General features: G+C 38.1%; 1 protein-coding gene across 1 annotated transcript; it reads left to right on the top strand.

Moving 5' to 3' along the window:
• Positions 1-1642: 1642 nt before the first annotated feature.
• On the top strand, positions 1643-27717 carry NUP107 (nucleoporin 107). Its single transcript, XM_081331256.1, has 28 exons — positions 1643-1835; positions 2824-2900; positions 3722-3799; positions 3997-4112; positions 6448-6580; positions 7389-7492; positions 8361-8488; positions 10607-10655; positions 11067-11138; positions 11654-11742; positions 14075-14153; positions 14984-15097; positions 15914-16004; positions 16913-16989; positions 17896-17955; positions 19087-19232; positions 19330-19378; positions 20004-20073; positions 20985-21103; positions 21383-21421; positions 21721-21871; positions 23695-23801; positions 24264-24366; positions 24461-24621; positions 25062-25187; positions 25386-25499; positions 26307-26474; positions 27205-27717. Exons 1-28 carry the CDS (start codon positions 1828-1830, stop codon positions 27310-27312), a joined length of 2736 nt encoding a protein of 911 aa, XP_081187382.1. The 5' UTR covers positions 1643-1827; the 3' UTR covers positions 27313-27717.
• Positions 27718-27996: the final 279 nt, after the last annotated feature.

Below are 27996 nucleotides of genomic sequence, written 5' to 3' on the forward strand. Positions count from 1 at the left end.
CAGTTGATACTATGCTGTCTGTATTTATGGTTGGAATGTTCTTATGCATTCTTTACCTTTGAAAGTGGGACCAAATCAAAATAGAAATTATATAATATACATAATGTATTATATGTAAAATTTCACAATGCTTCTGAATTCTGGGCAAAGAATTCTTCTTAACAATTATCATTTCTAATAATATCAGATCGATTTAATTTGCTATAGATGTATCTGCCCTTAAAACACTGAGGAACAACAATCTGTTCAAAACATCAAACTTGTGGTTTGGATTCAGCAATTGTTTTAACCTGAAAACAAATAAATGTGTATCACAATTAAAATTAAAAGAGAGGATTCCTAGTTGACCTATTTAGTCTGTGGAATTTATAAGCAGCCTTTTTTTTAAAAAAGCATTATTTTGGATGGTGAATGTAACAGATACTGCTAGATTCAAATGACAAAAGTGTTAGCATAAAAGTGCCATTTATTGCTTTCCCCTGGTGAAAGGCTGAAATGATATTTTTAACAAACTATATACACCATTTCTATGAAAGACTTGCTACATACTATTATACCTGTTACATTTCCAAATGCAAGCTGCTATATTTTAGATTCAATTATTTTATTTCTATCTTCATGTCAACTCTTAAGCATCTTATTCATGCAAAGAATTATGTGAACTGTGGTAACTGAAGCAAGACTAAATAAATTTATTATTTTTATTTTATTTTTATTTTAATTCCATTTATATCCCGCCCTTCCCCATACCACACACACAAGTTTGGGCTTACAAGTAGGCATTTTACCTGGGAAAATCTAAAAACAGTAAAACAGATACATCTTAAAACTAAATTAACTAAATTAAATTAAAATTAATTAAAGAAAAATACATATGTATATTTTTCAACCTCTTAGCATAAGAGTATCCAAATGGTATCTAGTTCATTGGGTTTGTTTCCAAGTTCTTGATTGGATGGCAAAAATATGTTGACTACATAGTATAGGGAATTGTATTATTTATATTATCCTATCAGCTGATTTTTGCAGCCTTATCTGGTCGCCATTGATTTAGTTTTGAATAAAAAGCCAGTTTGGTTTAGTGATTAAGGTACCAGGCTAAAAACTGAAAGACTGCGTCACACTTTAGTATGAAAGACGGCTGGGTGACTTTGGTCCTGTCACTCTCTTTTAGCCCAACCCACCTCACAGGGTTGTTGTTCTGGGGAAATGAGGAGGACAAATATTAGCTGCGTTTGTAGTTTTGAGTTATTTATAAAAATAATAAAGGTAGCTTATTTTAATCCAGACGATTGCAGATAAAATCCACTCTCTCATAGTAAATTTTCCAAATATAACAAGGAATCTATCTGCACACAGACTCCAGATGATAACCCATTATTTCGATCTTCAAATGTTGTTTCCCAAACAGTTCAAATCTAGCGGGCGTCAAATTATCGCCTACCGCAACAGCAGGAGACAGACCCCATCGATGTTCAGAGACGGGGATATAATCCTCCAGAGCGGTAGAGGGCGCTCTACCTGCTGATCTGAGGACAAGAATTCGATAAACGTGCCTTTCTCAAAGCAGATAACGGATTTATAGATTTATTTTCCATTCTGCAAACCGGAAGCATGTTAGCATTCTGGGAACGTTACAGAAAAACAACAGGGTTTTCACCAGGCGGTTAGTCCAGAACCAAAGATATCGTCTCGCGGCTCCAGCTCCACCCATTTCCTCCCAAGTGTGTTTCCCTTCCTGTCTCCGTACCTAAACTTCCGGAAGCGGGAACTCTCAAGTAGCGGCTTGGAGTCAGATTGGAGGTCCGCTGGCCTCGAATTGCAGAAATGGACCGGTGAGCTATTTTGACCCTAGGCTAACGAGGGCTTATGTGGGGACCTTCAAAATGGACGTGTTTATTATCGCATCAATTATTTAATGAGATTTTGCATAGTGGCGGCGCAGTAGCAGATCTCTTATTGTTATTACTGGGTTGGTTTTCTTTAAAACCCTTATAAAACCCTTATAAAAAAGGGTTTTTATCTTGTTATATTAAACTCAAAGTGGCTCGGAGTAATTTTTATTCTCAATTAATGGCATAATTTTAGCGGCCTGGGTGGCATGTCTAGCATCACGTTTTATAAAAAAAAAAACCCGGGAAATTGAAGTCGTCTTCTCACCCCAAAACAATATATGGCAAAGGAACCAAAAATGCTGGACCTCCTTCACCCACATCATTCTGCTAGGACTGTCATCTTGAAGCTATTCTTTACATGCCTTGCTCTTTGGATAACGGGTCAGAGGCTTTTATCTGGTTGAAGTGCCTTCTGTGGAATATCACATTTGTTATATCTTGCTATTTTCACTTTGGCAGGATTTTAAGAACAGTTAATATTTTTTAACTTAGGAAATATGTAATTCCACAGTGATTATATCTATTTTACTTTTTTTAGATAAAAAAGATAATTAAAACCTATTCAAGGATTATTTCATCGTCTTGATGATGACTGTGCTTTTTTTCACCTTTTTCCAATTCCATATTATAATCCTGAAGGGAGCAGGGTATGTGTGCATGTGCGCACGTGTATACATCTACATAAATCAGAAGCTGGATTTAACAATATGACTCTCACCTCTCATTGCCTGTATAAGTCTTGACATAGAAATGTGATTGTTCATGAAAGTCACTTGTGTGCATGAAGAAAAAAAGACTTGCTGAGGAATACATTTAAGTCTTAAATTTCCCAAATATTTTTTTTTAATCAAATGGAGACAAATCTATCCATCCTATGTCTGAAGAGAAAATATTGAGCAAAGTTCAAAATATTTTTCATTCTTTTCAGGAATGATTTTCAGAATACGTCATCACAAGAAATGATTCATCCAGTTCAAAAGCAAAATACTCAGAAGAAAGTTTCTAGTATCCTTTATTATAGTAGTTAAGATATAACTTGTATCCCATAAATGATGTAATTTGAGAGATGCCCATTGTTCTTGTGTGCTGCAAAAATAGTATCTTTTTCTTTAAAAAGAAAAAAATATATATACTCTTAATTCAAATAGGTGCAGAGTTCTATGTGATTTCAATCTTTAACATTTTTCAATGTTTCTCCTTGTTTGGAATGTATTAGAATGAATTGTATCAGAGGTCCCCAATCTTTTGCGCACCAGGGACCGGTTCCATGGAGAGAGGTTTTTCCGTGGACCAGAGGGCGCATGTTTTTGTGTGCTGCCTGCATCCTGTGGATGAGGCTTTGTTTGTTTGTGCGGACCGGTTGCTGGCATGACATGGCCCAGCACTGGTCCACGGACCGGGTTTGGGAACCCCTGAATTAGATGACAAACATTTCTTGCCAATTTAATCTAATACACAAACTACTACACACAATTTGTAATAAAAAAATCACAGAATGCCTGTTGCTTTACTGCACTAATTATAATGTGGCTTTCTTGATTGTGGCATTGTGTAAAATGTGAACAATTGAATTTGATTTTCCTCTTCCATTAATGATCAGGTTATCCCTATTTCCAGTTAATGGAATAAAACTAGGCTTTTATTTAAAAAACAAATATTGTGTATAGCATCATCTGGCTTGGTTGTCTGTAGCTAACCAGCTAGGAAAAAATGGCATTTGCAGGATCTGATGAAAGAGCTCTGCTTACCAAATTTTGATAGGAGAACTTTTTATATGATGAGGCAAAATCTGATATGCATTTTCTTAGCTTAGCTTCCTTTCTTAGTGTTGGATGACAGTTTAAGTGGCATGTCAACAAGAGGGTTAGCAATTCCCAGGACTCCAGGGCTGTTTTCTCATTCTGGTAAGATTCTTTACATTTAATAAATATTAAAAATTACAGATAGCATATAGTAAAATTCCTTCAATAAAATAGTCCTTTAAATTTACTGTATTCTATTTGTCATCCAGAATTCTGTTTTGTTTGTTTTTTTCAAAATAAAAGTGTTAAACACGAAAGTATCTGTTTTTTAGAAAAATAATCAAAAACATTTTTCCCAGTTACTCCACGGAGCCGAAGTGCCACAAGGCAGCCAAATATATCTACCATCCAAGGCAGAGAGAGGAAATCACCTTACTTTGTGAAGACTCCTGGGTACCTTGATAATTCGTCTTTGGTAAGAGCATACTAAACAGAAATGATTAGACTGCAGGGCATAAGATAATTGAGCCACCTACGACTACTTTGTGATAACCCATTATTATCACAAAGTGGCAATCTCAGAAATGCATCCAACTGCACTTAACATGTTCATGGAAACATTCATAAAGTAGCAGACTGTGAGTCTCTTAATTTTCTTCCTATAAGCGGTTTTGGAAAGATTGCTATGTATAGTTCTATGAGAAAAAATAATACAAATGGAACCTGCAATGAGTTGTGCACTGTGTCCTTCCACCTACAAAACTGATCTGTTTGTGACACCTGTTTTTTATTTCATTCAAGTAGGACATTCACCACATTCTTTTCTCCAAGCGATATGCCATACTTTCTTGCTAAAGTGTATATTGAGCCCTGGCAACTATTGGAGGGTTTCCCCTTTCCAATGTGTCTTTAAATTTCATTAAGTTAATATGAAAAATTTTCTAAGAACTTGTTGGAGCTTAACTATTCCTCCGTGTAAGATAGCAGGGTAAGAATATTTTGTAGTTTTTATGAATGAGTTATTTGGTCGGTAAGTAAAGAAATAACAGTTACCGTTGTAGTTACTATGGATTTTATGTTGCAGTATTTGTCTGGGATTTAGAGAGGTTGAAAATATTCAAGAAAGCCCCTCCTTTCCCCATTAGGTGGTTATGACATAGAGGAATATGATTGGTTGCTATAGTTTATTCCCATGGCTATTCTGCATTGACTACAAAATCTAGGCCATCAGTACTCTTTGCTTTTGTCTCCTGGTTGTCTGAATTTCTACAGCACAGATAGGATGACTAGTTACAGCTAGTAAGTATGTTGCTATTAAATGAAAGTATAAACAGTCACTCATGCCTTGTCACTGCCCATCTGGATTCCTGCAGTGTAAGGGCAACTGGTCCAGAATGAAGCTGCACGGTAGTAAATGGTGTCAGTTATCCAACATATGTAAGACCACTGCTTCTTGTATTGTTTGCCAGTGAGTTTCTGGATAAAATTCAAGGTGCTGGTTATCATCTTTAAAGGCCTTCATGGTTTGGGACTGGGTTACTTGAGGGACTGTCTTCTCCCAGTTGTTTCTAACCATCCAATCTGGTCTGGCAGGATACCCATGTTCAGGGTCCTGTCAGCCAAGGAATGACACCTAGCAGGACCAGGAGATATGCCTTCTCTGCCAAGTACCTGTCTTCTCATTGGCCCTGATTCTGTTGGCTTTTATAAGGCCTTGAAGATTGGTTATCTGTCCAGGCCTAGGATCTCATGTGTGTGAAACGCCCTGTTTCCTGGTTATATTACCATACAGGGTTCTGATTTTTCTCAGTTGCTATATATATTATTTTTATCTTGTGTTTGTATTTAGTTTTAATTGATTTTTTATTAGTCACCACCCATAGCACTTATTTGAACTGGTGGCCATAAAAATTGAATGAATGAATGAATGAATGAATGAATGAATGAATGAATTCATCAACGTATTTCTTACTGTCACTTTGAAGGTTGCAAAATCTTGTTAGTCTTTAACTTGATGGGAAGAGAGTTGGTGTTATCTACTATTTTGGAATCTGTATTATCCTTTATTAATTGATTGGTTTTATTTTTTAATCACAAAACCTTGTCTTGATATATAACCCCTTTAAAAATAATGTGACATTTATATTGGTTGAAATAAAGTTCTTGCAGCTAACAAAAGGAATTTTTAGATTATATTTTAATATATGGACAGTAAAGATGTGATCGACAAGCTCAGCATCCTAACCCACTGAGCCACCGCTTGTCGATCAGAAGGTCGGCAGTTTGGGGGGTCGAATCCCGAGTGCCGCGTAACAGAGTGAGGGCCTGTTACTCGTCCCAGCTTCTGCCAACCTAGCAGTTCGAAAGCACGTAAAAATGCAAGTAGAAAAATAGGGACCACTACAGTGGGAAGGTAACAGCGTTCCGTGCGCCTTTGGCATCTAGTCATGCCGGCCACATGACCACGGAGACGTCCTCGGACAAGCGCTGGCTCTTCAGCTTTGAAACAGAGATGAGCACCGGCCCCTAGAGTTGGAAACGACTAGCACGCATGTGCGGGGGAACCTTTACCTTTACTTTTTAAAGATGTGATTCTAGCCTCATAATGGCCAGGTAGGTTGATCTGAGTCTAAATAAAATATATTTTAATGCTTTGCTAAAAATCATTTCTGTGAAAGCTAATACCTACCTCGCATTTCTCCAACTTATAATTGTGATTCTAGTGTACTATTACCTTCAGCGAATCTTAAAATAGACTGCAGTTAGAAAACAAATTTGCCTTGATACTGATAAAATGCTTTGTGTCTTAGTTAGATGACAGTGACTGGACAGCTGCACTTACACCTCCACATTCAGTCATGTTCACAAACTTAGATTATAGTGCAACAGAAGATGTCACAAAGAGTGCTGTCCTCTTGAATGAGGATGACCCTGGGGAAGCTGGTAAGAGATGAATATCTGCATGTTTTATTTGAATAACAGTTTAACAATATTGACCAATGAGCCTATGAGAAAAGGAGATAAAAACACATTTTGTGAGCTGTTTAATGTACAGTGAATAGAAGGAAACTGAGCGAGCTTTTCTTTGTGTATTCTCTTGGGTCATAACAGTAGGGCACCAATTTGTTGGGGGGGGGGAGAAGAAAGCCTTCATTAGCCTTCTGGCCAGAAAAGAGTCTGTCTAGCCTTCAGAATGATTCCCTTTGCCTGCAAAGTGAGGATGTTTCTGACAGGCAAATGTGAAACCTAGCAAGGGTGATTATTTTGAAGGCTAGAAAGGCTCTTTTCTGGCCAGAAAACCTGCAGAGTCTAGAAAGCCTCTACCATCAGTTGTAGAAAAAGGTAAAGTAAGTAGACATGGGAAAGGAGAGGGCCCTCCCCTCCCTGCCTGTGACAGGTTTCTGCATGCCATTGGTCCCTGTAGCGGCCAGTCGAGGCTTCCTGGCCCATGACATGTTTCCATACGCTGGTGGGCACTGGGCCTCTCAGGGCCTCTCCCCCTCCCAAGGTACCCCTGTGCAATTGCTTAATGACTCCAACTGGGAGAGTTGGGATTGCAGTCACTGAGCAAAGCAGTCACATGAACATCTTCCTTAATGAACACTTCACTTAACAAATGAGATTCCAGCCTCAGTTGTGGTCATGAGGATGATCTGTGTGATGATTAAAAGTCTAAATGTAAAGCCATAACAATTAACAATTGCATAAAACAAATCATACTAATGAATACGTGTTTTTTCTGTGATTTTAGCTGCTCGGAGCATGTTTCCTGACTTTCTTCATTCCCTGTTAAAGCACAGTTCAAATACTGTTTTTGAACTTATAGATGAGTATGAAGATATTTGCAGTAACCAGGTATATAGAATTCTATTATGTGATTCAATGATTTCTTGCTTAACCAGAATTCTTTAGAATAAGCACAGAGCTTGAATAGTAAGTTTGGCCTTCATCAAATGTTGTAGGAAGGATACTTTGCAGGTAATCACGAGAGCCACTTAGTTACTTGAAATATGTGGTTTAAAAGAAAAGTTAAAAACATTACTCACCATCACCACCATTTCAATTTTATTATCTATCTTTTTCCCCTTTGTCTGTACTTTTCCTATCAGACTTTTGACTGTAAGCTTGTTTTGAAAGGAAACTTGCTCACTCTTTTTTCTTTGGGATTTATGCTGCAAAGCAGAGATGAAGAAATATCCAGTTCTTAGGACCTTCAGTTACACTTTTTACAGTCCAAGAATTTTCCATAAAAAATGATCGTAACTAGATTGGCTTATAGATACTGATTTGTATTATCTAAAGTTTGACCAATCAACTTTTACATAATTATGTGAAAATGGTAAGATAAAGTAATTGATAACATAGAGATGTAGACTAGATTAATAGTCTTCGTAGTGTTCATGCCACATGCAGCATTCTCTGCTAATGATAAGAATAGCAGTCAGTTTTGACTCTCATTAGCTACTGCTACAGAATTAAAAGTCCAATTGTAGTCCAATCTTGTTTGTGCTATTCTATGCAAGCTAGGAACTTTCTTCTAAAAATTATCCTGCAAGCCTGAAAACTGCTCTTTGCATACCACCATCTAAGAATAAACTCACATACTCAAAATGCAAAATACAGTAAATGATAAATTGTTACTTTATGCTAAACAATATAAAAATTATAATGAATAACATAAAACATCAAATAAAGTAGCTCTTCATTGTTTTTCAAACATCAGCTAAACATTCTTCAAAAAATAGTGTATCGAGCAACTCCTGGACAACAGAAATTTTCCAAAACTGCAAGTATTTTGTGGCTTCTAAAGCAGGAAATGGTAACATGGAGACTCTTGTCATCAATTTACAGGTAACTCTCTAAAAGCCATTCAAAACCTTCCCCAGCATATTACCTTCTTGTGTTATAGTCTATATTTGAATAAAAAATGAATATTTATTTTATATGAAATAAGCACTAAGAAAACTTTCATTTTGTTCAGTCTTAGAAAGAACATTATTCAGGAAAAGTATGTTATTGTAAATTTGCAGTGCAATCCTGTCTGTATTTCAGTCCTGCATTTATTGCTTAGGAAGTATGTTTTCAGTCTAAAGTGGATTTATCTTGGCGATTGGGTGATAGATAATTCAATGCAGAATGTAGATGATGAATAAGACTGTGTCACATAATTTGAAAAATATGAAAGAAAGTATTAAACTTGGAGGTTTCAACAATACTGTTTTAAAGCCCTCTGTGGCAGGGCTTTTCAACCAATGGTACTTGAGCACCTGGCAGGTGGTACACGACCCCTAGCCAAATGTAGCGGAGGAGGATACCAGCTGGAGCTGCAGGGCTCAACAGAAGCGCCAGGATCTGAGCATGCAGCTGCATGCTGGTTGGAGCTATTGGTGGACGCGGAAGAGAAAAGGAGTAGGAGGGCGGTGAGAGGAGAAGCTATAAAAGGAGCAGATTTTGGCGGGAGAGGGAGAGGAAAAAAAACATGGGGAAAGAGAGAGAAGAGGCTTTTGTTAGTGAAATGGTGAGAGACTGAGTGAGCGGCCTTTCCGAGCGAAGGGTGAGTGAAAGCGAGCGAGGGGCTTGTGCAAGCAATGTGTGAGTGAATGGGACTGAGAGAAAGGCTCTTGCGAGCAACGTGAGTGAATGGAAGCAAGAGAGAAGCTTTTGCAAGTAAAGTGAGTGAATGGGAGCGAGAGAAGTTTTTGGGACCAAAGTGGGAGCGAGAAGCTTTTGCAAGCAACGTGTGAGTGTGTGAGCGAGAGAGGCTTTTGCGAGCAAAGTGAGTGAATGGGAGTGAGAGGCTTTTGCGAGCAACGTGTGAGTGTGTGAGCGAGAGAGGCTTTTGCGAGCAAAGTGAGTGAATGGGAGTGAGAGGCTTTTGCGAGCAACGTGAGTGAATGGGAATGAGAAGCTTTTGCAAGCAAAGTGAGTAAATGAGAGAGGGGCTTTTGTGAGCAATGTGTGAGAGCGAGAAAGAAGCTTTTGCGAGCAAAGTGAGTGAAAGTGACAGAAGCTTTTGCAAGCAAAGTGTGAGAATTAGAGCGAGAAGCTTGCGAGCAAAGTGAGTGAGAAGAGCAAGAAAAGCTTTTGCGAGCAACATGTGAGTGAGAGCGAGAAGGCTTTGCGAGCAAAGAGTGAATGGGAGCGAGAAGCTTTGTGAGCAAAGTGAGTGAATGAGAGCAAGTGAGGCTTTTTCTAGCAAAGGGTGGAGGGGTTGTGAGCGAAGGGTGAGAGGGAAAAGTGAGGGGGAGAAAGAAAAAAGAAAAGAAAAGGCATTGACTTCTGAGTTCCACTGTTGCAGTAGGAAGGAAGGATTAACATTGAACCTCAACTTTTTACTTTTCCATAATATCGTAAACTAGCCATTTCTATAACAACAAATAAATCTAACCAGTAAAGCCCAACCCCCCCTCCATTTTTTTTAGTCATCAACTTTTTGACACCTTGCTAAGCACTGGTGGTACTCAAATATTGTCAGGTCCTAAAAGTGGTACAATCTGTGAAAAGGTTGAAAAGCCATGCTCTATGGAATACATAGCACAAACTATTAGTAAGGCATCGAAAGCAAAACTAAGTGGGAAATGGAAGATACATGTAATTTCTGCAACACTCTCTGTTTGAGACAGAAATGGAAACTGCACCTAGTTCTCATGAAAACTGCACCTAGACTTCACAAATGTTAGCATATATGTTTTAATTTGTATTGTACTAAGAGGTGTGTATTTTTGGGTATTGACTAAAATAAAAAAGGGACTAAAACTACTTGATTAGAGCTAGATAAAACAAATAAATAAAAAGTCAAGAGCATATGAAAGAGCTGTCACTTGCCATCTTTTCTCTCTCTATCTATCTATCTATCTATCTATCTATCTATCTATCTATCTATCTATCTATCTATACTGTATATGTGTGTGTGTGTGTGTGTGTGCGTTGTAATGTTAATCTATCATATCATTTGTCTTTTAAACCTAGAGACAGAATACAGTCTGCTATGGAAGATGAAACTATATTTGATCTTGCAGTAAGTTTTGTCAAACTCATTTTGTTTTACAAAAAACATACAAATCTAAAGTATATTATTTTTTAGCCAAATATCACTCTCTTCAAAATGTCTAATACAACTAGACAAAACAATGGAAGTGAATAATTACAACAGCTATTTTTTTTCAGATGTTGCCTTAAAAAGACCCAAAGTGCAAATGGTAGCACTGCAGTATACTTCTGTTTCTGAAACAGAACTTTCACTTCCCTCTTGCCCAATCTGCACTTCAGGATTTTCATCCCCACAAGCAGATTTGGAAGGTGCTATAAAAGTAGCAGTCTAGTTTGTTGCAGAGGGCCATTGTTCTGATAGATGGATACTACTGAATAGACATGGAAGATATAAAATATTATATGAATGTGTTTGTCATTTATTTTTATTTTTCCATAGGCTATAAATGCCAGTGAAAAGACTGTTGTGAACAATCTATTCCAGAGAGATTCGTTGGTGCGACAAAGCCAGGTATGACAAAATAAGATAAAGTGGTTAAGTGCTGAAATGTTGAATGCCTTCCCAAGACTTGTGATGTGGAACTGAACAGAAATTTTCTCAGTGCTGTTTCCTGGGACTGGCAGATAGTAGTCTACCATTCTGTTGTTAATGCTTATAATTTGTTCAGAAAATGCCATGTTTTTATACGGTCAGTGTCACCAGAGCAGCTAAGGGAAAACAGCAGCATTGTATTTCCCACCACCCCATGACCTTGAAAAAGACCATTAAAAAAGCCAGCCATTTTGGGTCCTCAAACCCAAACATAAATGTGAATTTAAATGGATGGATGAGTATGAGGAATTGAAGTGATCTGAGATAGACTGTTTTCCTTTCCATTCATATTTAGGAAAAAATATAGCTAAATCTAATGAAATTTATCTTTGAGTAAGAATTGGATTTAAGCATTTTTTTTAGTATCCCATAGTAGAGTGTTGTTGGAGGTAAATTATCCTGTTTTTGAAATTATTTTTAAATTTAATTTTCAGTTGGTGGTAGACTGGTTAGAGAGCATTGCAAAAGATGAAATTGGAGACTTCTCTGATAATATTGAATTTTATGCAAAGTCTGTATACTGGTAAGTTATTGGCCTACTATTGAGCATTCATGAGCATTTATAATTGATATTTTGTTTACAGTTGAAAAATATTTCAAAAAGTGGTTTTTTCTATAATTGTTAGGTAATCCATTATATTTCAAGCATGTCCCATGTCCTCTGTACCAAATGTTGTGATAACCTCTTGTTTCCATAATTGGATTTTAATTTATAGCACATATTAAAACAGTATATATCAAACTGATAAAGGCTCATGAAATATTAAAATGTGTTATGTCTTACACTATTGAGATACATCACAAGTCCCTTCTCTTGTTTGGGTTTACCTTCAGCTACAGAAAAGGCAGCTACAAGAAGCTTGCATTTACTTTTATTTCAGGTATCTGTAGTCTTGGAATTGCAGAAGTAAGATGGCTTCTGCCATTTCTAAAAGGGACCAATATCTCTTAAGTACATTTATTATTGTAGTAATATATTGGAAATTTTGTTCTGGCATAAATTATGTTTTTATGATATGCTAATGTTGTTTTGAACAGATGTTGAATGTATTCCTATTTAAATAGATAAATATATTCGTAATTTCATTTATTTATTTAAATTTATTGGAACTTACTCCCAGTGGAGACTGGACAGCGCACAAAACTAAAGACCTAAAAGCAACTAAAGTTATTAAATTAGCAGGCAAGCTGGGCTAAAATAGTGTAATAACTAAACCCACAAAAGAAAACGGGCCATTAAACATAGCAAACATCAATCCCTGGTCTGGTACCAAAGCCAAGTTTTCAAAGCCTTCTGGAACCCAAGAGGAAGAGCCAAGTTCTTCTCTTTGGGAGGATGCTCTTTCAGAGGGTAAGGGCTGCAACAGAGAAGGAATGTTTCTTAAGTTCCACAACATTTAATGGAGGGGACCTGGAGTGCACCCACTCTGCTGGAAGATACTGGAAAGGCAGAAACAATTGGAGACAAACTGTCTTCTGCCTACCCAGACCCTATGATCTACATACGAGGATGTAGATCTAAGAGGATCCTATAAGTTGATTTTATATGCCAATATAAGAGGAAGCATGAGATAGTTGCTCTACTGCCAGAAAGTAAGTTGTAGTAATAAACCGTGTGTGAGTGAAAAATTATTTGAGTTCTGGTAAACGGAAAGAGAGCAAATGTGTCTCTGAAGCAATTTAGGCTGGTTTATAAAGAAGCTTTTGTCATTCTAAGGGCTTCCGGTTGCCCTCCGGGTGAGATTCAAGGTGCTGGTGATGACCTATAAAGCCCTACATGGCTTGGGTCCGGGATATCTGAGGGAACACCTGCTGCTGGCATCAAGTTCCCTTCGTCCAGTGCGCTCCCACAGGGAGGGTCTTCTCAGGGTGCCACCGGTAAGAGATTGCCGGTGGACGACACCCAGGGATAGGGCCTTCTCAGTGGGGGCGCCTGCCCTTTGGAACCAGCTGCCAGTGGAGCTGAGGACTGCCCCCGACCTCCGTTCATTCCGCCGGGACCTGAAGACCTGACTCTTCGAGCTCTCTGGCCCAGGCTGAGGATTAATCTTATTTTAACTGGGGTTTTATTTATACAGGGATAAATTTAATTTTTTTAAACTTGTTTTTAAATTTTGTATTTTGGTTTTTAATTACCCTGTAAACCGCCCTGAGTCCTTCGGGAAAGGGCGGTATATAAATGTAATAAAATAAATAAAAATAAACAAAAGGAGTTATATATTGATAGAGGAAAATGTTCATAGCTCAGGGTTGAAATGAAGGGGTCCTTGGTGCTCTCTGAACTTGGCTGTTTTCTTGCAGACATTTCACTACCCAAACTAGGCAACATTAGCAGTGCTAGTAGGCAGTGGGGGTTTGCTCTCAGTTGATATTCTAGTGGCTTGCCCTGTCATTGTTGGTGGGTGTGGTGCTGGTGGTTCTTTGGTTGAGCTGTTTACTGTTAGCTTGATTGGCAGTTCCGCGATTGGAGTATTGTTTGCTTCTTAATTGTTGGTCTGATGTTAATTTTGGTGTCAGTCTGTGCTTATCTGGGTATTGATTGCTGGTGAGATGTTTTGGTCTTTTTGTTTGGTTTATGGAGCTATATACTGTATATCGCCAATATAAATCTCTGTGTGGGAACAGTATTTGGAGAGAGAAGTTATCACAATTGCAATTTAAAATATATATACATGGAAAGGTTATGGAAAATAAGTACATTATTTCCTTAAAGACTAAGGATAGGTGATAGTGGATGTAATAAAACCATCCTGACATTCATTTGGCTGTTTGGATATGAGCTATTGTAATATAACACTACATAACTATAACATTAGAATATTTAATTAGTAAATGCTGTCGATGATTTTTTTTAGGGAGAATACATTACACATTTTGAAACAGCGGCAATTAAACACATTCACTGGGAGTTTACGTCCATTAGTGACTGAAGTAGTAAGTATAACGTACCAATTCCAAACCTTAAATATCTAAATTAAATATTTACCAAACATTCTTGTATAAAAATCAATTTGTTAAAGTACCATTACAATAGACATTATTTTATTGTCGGCTTGAATACACATTCAAATTGAATAGATTAGTCATTATGAGGAATAATTACATGTATTAGTAGTAATAAGATATAATAAGGGAATGAAAGAAAAACTAGTGTGTAAACCAGAATGGAATAGAGGGTGGACAGAAAGTTAATTCAAAAGATTGAGACTGTTGGGTTAGAAAAAAATAGTTAATTGAAACAACTACTAATAAGGAAACAACAGGATCTGAAGGTTCAATAACTAAAACTTAGTCATAGATATATATCTTAAAGAAATCAGTTAAGCTTTAAATGACTTGTTCTGAATATTATGCTCCATTAACAAATGTCTTTAACTATTTGTATTTAAATATTAATTGAATAATTAATCATAGTTTTTGTTGAGAAGAATCCTTAAAAATAGGTCAGGCTTTTTCCTGAATGCCTTAAAAAAGAGTTTAAAGAGATGGGCTAAGCATTATATCTAAAAGAAAAAAAAATTAGGATAGAGAAGACTTAAAAGAAAGTCGTGATAGAACTGAATTTTTGGTACATGAGTATTAGTAATTTTAGAGAATGGAGGGAAGCAGGCATTGTAATGGATAAGTAAATTAATGACAAGGTTTTTAAATATCTTGTCTAATTTCTTAAAGAGTAAAATTGCAAGGTAATCCAGAGGACACTAATATATAGAATTGCCTTAAAATCTGTTATATAAAAGAATCTGTTTGATTTCTATATTTAGGACCCAGATGCTCCAATAAGACAGAAAATGCCACTTGATGATATGGATCGTGAAGATGATGCACGATTGCTCAAGTTTCTTTTTACTCTCATTAGAGCAGGAATGACTGATGAGGTAAGCCAATGGAATTTTATATTTTCCTTTAAGCCAGTTGGGTGTGGTGGTTAAAGACCAGGCTGGAAACCAGGAGACTGTGAGTTCTAGTCCTGCCTTAGGCATGAAAGATGGATGGATATCTTTGCTATAATCACTCTCTCTTAGTCCAACCTATGTCATAGGGATGTTATTGTAGGGAAAATGGGAGGAGGAAGGAGTATTAGGTATGTTCACTTTGAGTTATTTATAAAATAATAAAGGCGGAATAACAATTTTTAAACATACACAAATATAAAATTGCCTCAAATACAAAATTATGCAAATAACTATAGAATCAAAGTTACCCTGCTGTAGTGGCATTTATTTCTTCAGTGGAATTGTGAATTTGTATCATAAACAGTATCTGTGAAATAATAAAAAGCTTTTGTTGCTTAACAATATTATTAACTAATTTGTTAGCTACCTAGAGTCATCTTGTAAGGGAAATAGATGGCATAGAAAATTAATAAATAAATACAAATTAACATTCAATTCCTTAAGCATCTAGGAAAATTTTAATTGGCAAAAAATAACATAATATTTTGGTCGTTAATTACATAAAAAGCTTGGAATAAAGTGTTCACGTTTTAAACTGCATTAATCCTTGGTGCATTGACCGGAACTTTGAATAATAGGACTTGTTTCTTTGACTAGAAGTAAACCACGATAATTTTAGAGTAAATGTACAAACAAAAGTTTGTTTAAAATGAAAATCTAGCACTCTGTTTTGATACAGATCACCATATGTTATTTAGAAATTATTTCTAGCAAAATATTTCTTTCTCCTGAATTCAGGCCCAAAGACTCTGCAAAAGGTGTGGCCAGGCATGGAGAGCTGCAACACTTGAAGGGTGGAAACTGTATCACGATCCTAACATGAATGGAGGTATTGAAGTGAAAAATAGCATAAGCACATATAGAACAAAGCATGGCAAAGTTCACCATTTTGTTTCCTGTTTTCCCTTAGCTGTTTTCTACAACTGTGCACTTGGAAAGGACAAATTATTTATTTCAGTTCATCCAAGGTTACATATTCTTAAAATAAAGTTACCAAGTATAATGTAAAGTCCTTAATTATAATAGAAATAAAAGAGTCAGTCTAGCCTTATCTCAGAATTTTCCCTGATATAAAGCAGAGGTCCCCAACCTTTTGGGCACCAGGGACCGGTTTTGTGGAGAGGTTTTTCCGCACACCGGAGAGTGCGTGGTTTTGTGTGTTGCCTACATCTTGCGGATGGGGCTTTGCTTGTTTGTGCGGCCCAGTTGCTGGCATGCCGCGGCCCGGTACTGGTCCACGGACCAGGGATTGGGGACCCCTGATATAAAGGGCCCAGATGTCTTAGTAGCCATGTTTCTTAAAGATTTATCACTGTTTCCAGGTACTGCCTACTTCATATTTAATATCTCAGGAACAATTTGAAGGATCCATAATCAGCTGTATACTTTCTACTTCCCTCCTTCCTTTTTATATTTAATTTAAAGAACACTTTCCTAGTTTGGTGCAACCTCAGTTACTGCATCCAAAATGAAAGTCTATAATTTTAAATAATAAAAATTAAGAGGGCTTCTAGCTTGGTTTTTAAATGCTCATTTAACCAAGAATTTGGATGTAACCGTAGACTAGAGAGATTATGCAAAAACTGAGATGATTTGACTAGACAACTATTAAAGCTGTATTGACCCGGAGCTTTCTTATATGAAATGATACAAACTTTTCTGGGGTTGAGAGAGACAGGTTGTATTTTCAGAATGCTTCATGTTACACCGCTGCATAAAATTACTTCTTACAAATAGGGCAAGAGCTAGAGCCAGTAGAAGGAAACCCATACAGGTGCATTTGGAAAATAAGCTGCTGGCAACTTGCAGAAAAGGTAAGAAACTTACAAATCGTCTACCATTCACTTCTAATATTGCCAGTAGTAGCATAAGCATATGACTTTTATAATTATGTGAATGTAAGAGTATTTTTGCACGCCTTCTACAATACTTGGAGCATCTCATCCCAGGGTTAAAACTTTCCATAATTAAATGTTGTATGCTCTCCTCCTGTAGAGCATCTTTTCCCAGTCATTTTTCTCCAGTTGTATGCAGCTCCCAGAATTCTCCAGCCAGCAGGCACCAGGTTGGTGGAGGTCATGTACAATCGTTTTGCACACTTCATAGAATGAATCAAATGTTCTTATTTCTTGTTTATCTGAATAAAATATAGCAAAATTAATTATAATCTTAATAAGGTTGTATAGTTTATTATGCATACTGGTTTTCCCGGGATGGGGAGCAGGTGATGGCAGAGTACATAGAGTACCTCTCTTGGAGAATGGTACTTCTGGCCATTGTAGGGAAATCTGATGACTAGATGAGCCCTGATGCATTGCAATATCTCACTAACTAGCATCAGCCCAAGCATCGGCCCCGTTCTCTTTAATATCAGAATAATGTTCATTCACTATATTGCCATTGGTTGAGTAATTGTTTAACCATCTAACTTTTCACAAGACAAGTGGATGAAATAGAACTTAGGCATATTGCCTCGAATTTCAGTCTTTACGTGGCCTTGTTTCTTTCTTATTTTTTTTTCATGCAAGCCCCAATCTTAGGAGTTTCATATTTTGGCTGGACAAGTCCTCTTATGTTATCTTACCGAGAGAAACTGCTTAGGCTATTTTATTATTTTGATTGCTTCAGATGTGATTGAATGCCATGCTTTAGCAATAATATGTATTATATTTCTTAAATATAATGACTTCGGACAATATTTATGAATTGAATATTTTTAGGAACAGTTTGACAAGTATGAGAGAGCAATCTATGCAGCACTTAGTGGGAATCTCAAACAGGTATGATATGGGTTTTTTTCAGTAAGTGTTGGAAGTGTTGAACACTTTGCTATCATTCTGCTATCATATAATGGAATTGCAAGCAAGGCCATTCTAGTAATCCTCGAGATGGAGCCTGGCCATTACAGTTGCATGTCATGACAGTCATTAAGCAAAATCACCTCATTTAATGACCCACTCCTTGCTCTGATGTAAACGTTAAAACAAACAGGAGAGTCATTTAACAAAGCATGGGCACCTTGGGGGTAGGGGGCCCCAGAGAATCCTACATAGGCTCAGGATTGGCTGCTCTAGGCCTCCCAAGGCTACCCCCACCTTCATAAGCTGCACTGACAAATGGAGCCTTCTTAAAAAAAAATAATTTGATAGTGTTGCGAGAATAGAGCCTGTTATAAAACAGCAGTTTGCTTCTTCTGCAATAAACTAATCCTGCATTGGATTGGGTATCTCTATCAGAAGCTAAAAAAAACAGGTAATTTGGGTGTTGCTAGTACCCTGGAATAGGCTTGAATTCTGCAAGTCCTTGGGTGGGATCTCCCCTTGCAAATTCCGAAAGCCCTGACCTCCCCTCCCTTGCTGGATGGGAAACAAGCTGGTGGCTTGCAAGCTAAAGCTGATTTACGCTCACTACAACTGTCTGATCTCTATTGGATAGATGAGTGGTTGCAGAGAGCCAGTGGAATGGGATAGGTGGGTGACTGCGTGTTGCAGCATCCTTGCAGTCAGTCGTGAATGACTGCGGGGATACTACAACCCTCACAACTTTGAAACCAGGTCGCAAGTAGTTTTGGAGAATCTGTCGTAACTTTGAACGGTCATTAAGCACCCTGTTGTAAGTCAAGGACTACCTGTATGTGATACTCTCTTTTGAGAAGAATCTTATCTTTAACAATAAGTTGATTCGTTTGAAATTAATTGTAACTAATATTAACTGTAATTGGCAAGAATTTCCAGGTCCTCCTCTCTAGTCATGCTTATGGGGAGAAGAAATATTAAAATTAAAGTTTATTGCAATTCATTCTCATTGCGTGTGTCAATAGTTCATAATTAAATTGGGCTAGCTTTAATATTATACTTTCTCCAAAACCTCAATTTGCTGGGTTTTTATTTGCTTTCTTTGTAACTTTAAAGCTTCTTCCAGTTTGCGATACCTGGGAAGATGCTGTTTGGGCATACTTCAGGGTCATGGTAGACACACTTGTTGAACAGGAAATCCGTTCTACTGTAATGAACACAGAGGAGAAGGAAGAACTCCCCAGAGAATATTTAGAAACAAAGTGAGTTATTTTTTGTTTGTTTAATAGCTGCTATGAAGTTTCGAAGGCAATGCTAACTGCCATTTTTCTTGCTTATATTTTTCTTCATTGTTTGAAGCTGGACTTTAGAAAAAGTATTTGAAGAACTTCAAGCAACAGACAAAAAGGTAAGTCTGAGGCTTTTTCAGATTTAAAGAAATATGTCATAACCTACTCTTATAGGTATTTTCCCATAACTCAGTCCTGTAGGGTCCTCCAGGACAAGCTTCCAGATAAAGTTGTAATAATGTAGTCATTTACTTGGGAGAAAGACTTTGGGCATAGTTCACTGAATATGAATAAATATATTGGAGCACCCTGGTCTTAATCTACAATAACAGATTTTTATTAGTCAAAAAGATTAAACTATTTTTTTTTAAAAAAAATCTGATGCAGTGACCACAACATGCTGTTTTATCTATTAACATTTATACAATGGATGAGTTCACATATTTAAACCAGGATATTTAAATTGTGTGTTGATAAGCTTGAACAAACCACTTGCACATCGAATTTGATCATAACAGATAGGTTTTTACACACCATTAAATCAGAACAAGCAAACCATCTGATGAATTTATAATGGAACATGAATCAGCCAGTAAATGTCCCTTATTACTGCACAGAAACATTGCCCTTCAGCATAACCATGCTGCAAAATATTTTTTTTCAAAGATGCCTAAATATCCTGATTGCAAATAATTTTCTATGATTATATGTTATGACTTCATAAATATATAAATTGTTTTTCAGAGGGTTTTGGAAGAGAATCAAGAGCACTATCATACGATTCAAAAGTTTGTTATCCTAGGACATGTGGATGGTAAGTTTTACACTAGGTCTTTTTTCATTCTCAGTTCCCTGTGTTTTTAGTAGTGCTGTTATAGAGTAACCATACTTACAAGGCTTTAAGAATTTAGTTACTTATTCTCTGCAGAAAAGATGGATAAGAAAGAAAAATCTGTAGTTATTTCAAATGTTTATAGATGGGAGGGAGGGGGGATGCAGTTGATACATAAAAGAGGCACTTCTGACTATGTTGCCTTTTGAAACATTAGAGCAGGGGTGTCAAACTCAATTGCATTGAGGGCCGCATCAGTATTGCGGTTGCCCTCAAGGGGCCGGGTGGGTATGGCCAAGGTGGGCGCGGCCTACTGGGTGGGCATGGCTAGAGTGCGTATGGCCTACTGGGTGGGCGTGGCCAGCTCTACATCGTTCACATCAAGGGTGCCTATGGGGGACTGGGCAGGAGTGGGACAGATCTGAGGGTCTCTGGCAGGAGGAGGGTCTCTGGGCCAGGACCAAGGCAGCGGGGGCCGTTCCCTGTTTCCAGGATGGCTTCATGGGCCACATGAAACCACTTTGCGGGCCGCATCCGGCCCCCGGCCCTTGTGTTTGACATGTCTGCATTAGAGCAAAGGTATGTAACTTGGTGCCTCCAAACATCCTGGGTGCCCATAAGATTTTTTTAAATTAAAATTAGTTTCATACTTTAAAGTGCCAACATCTTTATTTAAGTGCTTAATTAAAGCACATAAAAAATAAAAATGTAGAAGCCTTCAGCCTACTGCTTTTTTTAAAAAATATGTTTTCCTGTTCTGCTGTGATAAACTTGGCTGAAAATAATGTGGGTATATCCCAGATGAATTGAGAAGCTAATGGGAGGAAATTAGTTTCTTTAGTTCTGCGATGGGCAGTTGTAATTATTTTATATTTCTTGCTACTGTTTTTCAGGTCTTACAGATGAATTTTACAAATGGCTTTCCAAAGGCAGAAACATGCTCCCTGGGCATCTTCTTCGATTCATGACTCATCTCATTTTATTTTTCCGTACTTTGGGGCTTCAAACCAAAGTAAATGCATTAATTTATTCAGCCATTCTGAAAGTATATATATTAGCAAAATAATTAGAAATAAAGTGTCACAGCTAACAAACAAAACTTTCTAAATGTGTTCCAGTGATGTATCTTAAAATATGAGAACTAGTTGCAGAAAGCATTTTCATATCCCTTAAAATGGTAGCCAAATGACAAGTTTTAATATTAATTACATATTATTATAATAGATTAAGATTAACCTCATACCTTAATATAATTAGTCAATTATATTAAAGCATCTGTTTTCCCATATAGGAGGAAGTATCAGTTGATATTTTAAAGACCTACATTCAGGTAAATCTGTTTCATTATTTGCACAAATGGAAACAATAAAGAGCAAAGGTGTTACCTCTGTTTCAATAATTGCACATTTATGACCTTTTTTACATATGGAATATATCATCAAATTAGTTGAAAGAAGACATTATTAGATTTTAATGGCACAGGTATACTGATGCATTGCTATTCTACCTTTCAAGTAAATGTAAATATATATGCATTTGTATCCGCATTGTGTTGTTTTACCATTATATTTTAGATATTGTAGTAATATTTATATTGTTTCCCAGAGTAGCATTTGTTTTCTGTTCCAGTGGTTAATAAGTGAGAAGCACACTGATCTCATAGCATTTTATGTCAGCCACCTGCCTCAAGATGTAGCAGTTGCTCAGTATGCTGCATTCTTGGAAGATGTCATAGAGACCGAACAACGGCACCACTGTCTGGAGCTTGCCAAGGAAGCAGGTTAGAAAAAAATGTGATGAATTGGAAATGTTCTTAGGAAACATTTAACTCTTTCCCTGGCTGGCTATTTGCAAATGGGTGAATATGATTATAATATTTCTAAACAGAATATGTACAATTCAGCTAGTCGTAGCTTGAAATGTTAATAGTGGAAGTGATTTTTATAACATTAGTTATTTAATGTGCCGTAATGTCTACTTGGTTAAAAGTTCTGCAGTGAAATTTTGCCTCCCAAGAAATTACCGCTGTAAATGAAGTAAAGACAATATTTCCATTTAAAGTTAATTTAGTTTCAGTGTTTCTTTTAAACCGTGTACAGCACGGAGTACAGCACGGGTACAGCACGGAGACGGCATTGGTCGCGCTGGTGAATGATCTCTGGAGGGCTCGGGACAAGGGATATTCCTCTGTCCTAGTCCTATTAGACCTCTCAGCGGCTTTCGATACCATCGACCATGGTATCCTGCTGCGGCGTCTCAGGGGATTGGGAGTGGGAGGCACGGTTCTTCAGTGGTTCTCCTCCTATCTCCTGGGACGCTCGCAGTCGGTGTTGGCAGGGGGGCAGAGGTGGACCGCGAGGCCTCTCATTTGTGGAGTCCCTCAGGGGTCGGTCCTCTCGCCTCTCCTGTTCAACATCTACATGAAACCGCTGGGTGAGATCATTCGTGGTTTTGGAGTTGAGTATCATCAGTATGCTGATGATACCCAACTTTTCATTTCGACCCCAAACCACCCCAGTGATGCCCTCAACGTGATGTCCCGGTGCCTGGAGGCGGTCCGGGTCTGGATGGGGAGGAACAGGCTTCGACTCAACCCTGACAAGACTGACTGGCTGTGCGTACCGGCATCTCGGGATATTCAGGATATCCCACCCCTCACTATGGGGGGTGAGTCATTACCTCCTGTAGATAGGGCTCGCAACTTGGGAGTCGTCCTAGATTCACAACTCTCCTTAGAAGACCATATTGTAGCTGTGACTAGGGGGGCCTTCGCCCAGGTTCGCCTGGTGCGCCAGTTGCGGCCCTATCTAGACCGGGATGCCTTACGTACGGTCACTCATGCGCTCGTGACCTCTCGTCTTGATTACTGCAACGCTCTCTACATGGGGCTACCCTTGAAGACCACTCGGAGGCTCCAGCTGGTACAGAATGCAGCCGCGAGAGTTGTACTGGGAGTTTCCCGATACTCCCATGTCACACCTTTGCTCCGCGAGCTGCATTGGCTACCAGTTGTCTTCCGGGTGAGGTTCAAGGTGTTGGTAATGACCTACAAAGCCCTTCATGGCATGGGTCCGGAATACCTTGGGGAGCACCTGCAGCCGGCGTCAACTTCCCTCCGCCCAGTACGCTCCCACAGAGAGGGCCTCCTCAGGGTGCCACCGGTCAAAGAATGCCGACTGGTGGCCCCCAGGGGGAGGGCGTTCTCTGTGGGTGCACCGGATTTATGGAACCATCTTCTGGTTGAGCTCCGGATGGCGCCCGATCTCCGCTCCTTCCGGCGCGATCTTAAAACCCATCTCTTTAAACAAGCTGGCCTGGCCTGATGGGACGGGGTGGGATTTTTATAAATGAACTTTAATTTTAATTTGTATTAATTTTATGGGCATTGTTTAATCATGTTTTAATAATTTTAATTTTTGTATCTAGTTTTTATGTATTGCCCTGTTCACCGCCCTGAGTCCCCTGGGAGAAGGGCGGTATATAAATTAAATTAATAAATAATAAATAAATAAATAAATAAATAAATGCCGTTTCTTATCCCCACAGATCTTACAAATCCCTCCTGCTCTTGGTATATAATCTTTGTTCTTTTTTGCAAAGCAGGTTTGGACGTTGTAACTATAACAAAAACAGTGGTTGAAAATATTTGCAAGAAAGATACTAGTGAGTTCTTCCATCATGATCTTGCAATAGAGACGGGCACAACAGAGGTGAGTGGTGGTACCTCATGTGCTCTGTCTCTAATATTAACCAGTATATATCTGTGTACTTTTATCACTTGCAGAAGCTTTTCCTCTGTGAATTTGCATGCATAGCTTTTGCTTTTCTTCCAACAGCTTCTGGTCAATAAAAGTAATTGCAAAAGTGGCAATTGTAATAATTCATTGGGATGCTTTGCTTGTCTGGGTTCCAACCAACTGGCAAGCACTTCTTTTAAATGCTTTTAATGGCTCAAAGTAGCAATCCTGATTCTACATTTATACACTGTTCTTGAAATGTGAAAAACTCAAGTATATCTCTAAATATGCCAGGTACTTGTAATTCTCCAATAATGCACAATTAAAATCTCTAGATGGTAACCAGTGTCTTAGCAAATTGCTTTTCTAGCCTTAAAAGCTAATTTAGGGCATTTGATTACCCTAGATATTAACACAGGATTTTTTCCCCCCCAGGATGATCGCTTGAAGATTGATGTGATTGACTGGCTAGTATTTGATCCTGCTCAAAGAGCTGAAGCACTTAAGCAAAGCAATGCTATAATGAGAAAATTCTTAGGTACTGCATATTATCCATGAGTTTGAAACTATAAACAAATAATTAAGCCTACCGAATCTGAAAGCAACTTATGTTCTCAAATAATATTTTATAGCATCTAAGAAGCATGAAGCAGCCACAGAAGTATTTATAAAAATTCCACAAGACTCTATAGCTGAAATATACAATCAGTGGGAAGAACAAGGAATGGAGAGTCCACTTCCGGCTGAAGATGACAATGCTATTAGGGAACATTTATGTATTAGAGCATACCTGGTAAGAATGTAACTATGTTCCAAAGAGGACAACCTATCTCCTAATTCCAAAAATATGTCAGTGCTCTAATATTAAGTGTGAAAAATATACACTGTTCAAATATGTTGTTTATTTTAATAAACAAGCTAATACAGAGGTCAGCAATAGTAGTAAAATCTTATTGCATTCTGAGATTGAATCTTATTTCAGATTAAGCCAAACTGAGTGGGTTCTGTTTTCTTTCTTTTTTTAAATAAGTTCAACTGAGTGGGGTAGGCTTAGCTCTCTGCTATCAACTAATGAGGAAGAGGGAACACAGAGTCTGTAAACTAGTTAGATGTTTAAAGCATCTGTTTAATTATAGTCAAGGTTAGAGATGTCAGAGAATTCATAAACACATAACCTACATATTTCTAGATTTATGTATTTGATAATAACTGCCTACTTCCAATTCAAAATAGGAAGCCCATGAAGCTTTTAATGAGTGGTTTAAACACATGAATTCAGTCCCACAGAAGCCAGGCCAGCTTTCACAAGCAAGTTTTACAGAAAAAGTTGCCCTTGAACTCAAAGAGAAGAAATATGAGGTAAATATATATGAAAAAATGACTCATTCATAATATATTGAAATATAAATCTTACCCATAAATACCTTATCCATATGGATAAAGTGTGGATAAACTTATCAATATATTTCAGGCCAGTCACAGAAATTTATACTAGGATTTTTATTTTATTTTTTACTATATTGTCTCACATCTTTTTTTCTTGTTATCTTTTTTCAGGTAGATTATGACATTTGGAAAGGTCTTTTAGATGCTCTTACAGCTGATGCAAAAGAAAAAATGTATAACGTCTTATTGTTTATCGATGGAGGATGGATGGTTGATGTCAGAGAGGTTGGTTTATGTCCAATATGCATTTAAAGCTAGTCCTAGATAATAATAATAGAATAAAAGATAATGGAATAGCTTCATTTTTCCCACTAGAATGCTCCTATGTACAACTCAAGAGTTTACTTCCTCTGGACTAACTCTTATTCTAAGTCAGGGGTGTCAAACTCAATTTCATTGAGGGCCACATCAGCATTGCGGTTGCCCTCAGGGGGCCGGGTGGGTATGGCTTAGGTGGGCGTGGCCTACTGGGTGGGCGTGGCTAGAGCGCGTATGGCCTACTGGGTGGGCATGGCCAGCTCTACATCATTCGCATCAAGGGTGCCTATGGGGGCCTGGGCAGGAGTGGGACAGATCTGAGGGTCCCTGGGCCAGGGCCAAGGCAGTGGGGGCCGTTCCCTCACTGTTTCCAGGATGGCTTCGCGGGCCGCATGAAACCACTTCGCGGGCTGGATCTGGCCCCCGGGCCTTGTGTTTGACATGTCTGTTCTAAGTAATCATAATTACAGTTACATGAGAAACTGGAAACTAACCGTGTAAATAGTGCCTGCACTTAAACAGAAATGAAATTGCAAGATCACCTATGCTCTGATTTAAAATTATCTTCTATCTTACACTAAAGCAAAAGGGCAAATTTAATAGTCCTGTAGCCAGGTTAGTTTTTGTGGGTTAGAATTGGAAGAATTGCACAACTTAACATTTACTCACTTTTTCTCTAATTAAAAGTGGGTGAGTTTTCAAAGGTTAGGGTAGAGAGAGTTAAGATTGTGTATAGGACTTTGGCTTAATACATGGCTATACCTTTTCATCAAGGATACTGAAGATGACCCTGAGCGCTCTCATCAAATGATCATGCTGCGAAAACTCTGCTTGCCAATGATGTGCTTCCTCCTTCATACAGTCTTGTACAGCACTGGACAGTATCAGGAAGATTTAAGACTTGCTGACTTGATTGCCTCAGATAGGCACAAACTCTATATGGTAAGGTCTATGGAGATTCTCAGTCTTTCAGGTCATGGTTGTCCCAAAGGTGCTTTTTTCACGAGGCAACTAGACTATCTTGTTTTTCTTGAAGATGTTTCACTTCTTATGCCAGAAGCTTCTTCAGCTCTGACTGGGTGGTGGGGAATGGCAGGATTTATACTCCTTGCAGACAGCTGGTCATTTGCATTCTTTTAGTGAGTCATTGGAGCCCCTGGAGGCTTATCTGTGTCCTCAGGGTCACCTGAGTAGGGCAAATGGGTGTGGAGCCTTCTTGGAATTGTTGAAAGGATTGTGTTGTAGACTGGAGATGATGTCATATCCCTCCCCCTATGTTGAGAGAGGGCTGTTCAGTATTGACATAGATGGCCTCTTTGACCCGTTTCAAACCAGCGGTCCGCTCTGTCCAGAATGTGGACATCAGACAGTGCTTCTTGAGACCAGTAAACCCAAAACAGGTGTGTGTTTTTAAAGGGCAGGACAGCTGTCAGCAACACATTCAATATCACACTGATTGGAGTCAAGGTTGGCTCACTCCTGGCTCCAATTAGCTCTTGGAGAAGTCATTAGGAATTGAATTACCATGCTGGTTGTTACAGAATCCAGAAATTTAAGAAGTGGAATGAATACTTCATTAAAATAGTTTTCTCTTTAATCCCCAGATTTCCAGGCAAAGAAGATTTTATCTCAAATTGTAGTTATGCTTACATTTTTATTTCCTATCCTGCAGGTATTTTCCAAGGAGGAACTCCAGAAACTTTTACAGAAGTTGAGAGAGTCTTCCCTCATGCTTCTGGATCAAGGTCTTGATCCTCTTGGATATGAAATTCAATCTTAATTGCATTGCTCTAAGTAATACAGATAACATTAATAATACAAATGAATATCAGGTTTCGATCACAGATTCTTGGCCTCCATGAAATAGAGAACATTTGGATTCAACCTCCATTGTTTTATGTGGAAATATTTGAATATTACATTGGCATTGGCACACAGCAGTTTGGATTTTTTTATATGTAAAATAAAGAATTGCATGGATAACACTTTGTATTTTTCTCAATAAAATTGCAATAATTTTGTAATAAGATTTATATTGCTTAAATGTAGGAAGTAGTTTGCATCAATAAACCTGCCAGATTGTGAAGTGGCTTATAGATGTAACAAGGAAGTAATACATGTAGTCCTCAACCTAGAAGTTGTCATTTAATGACTACAGTTAACAGCAGCATCAGAAAAGTGCTGTATGGCCTATAAAACACTTCTGGCCTTTATAAAACATCACACACACACACACACACACACACACACACACACACACACACACACACACACACGAAGTCCTCTGCAGTCATATGACCACATTCTGGGTGTTTGGCAAACATTTATGGCCAATTGCCCACAGCCTCACACAGGATTCCCCCTCCAGCCCCACAAAGGATATACCTTTCAGCTGCAGGAACAGCTGAACAGTCCCCTGAAGGATTTTCCCTCCATGCATGAAAGGGAGGGGAATCCCTTCAGC

Source organism: Vipera berus, assembly GCF_964194415.1.
Source record: "Vipera berus genome assembly, chromosome: 6".
In the NCBI taxonomy this organism is placed as follows: Eukaryota; Metazoa; Chordata; class Lepidosauria; order Squamata; family Viperidae; genus Vipera; species Vipera berus.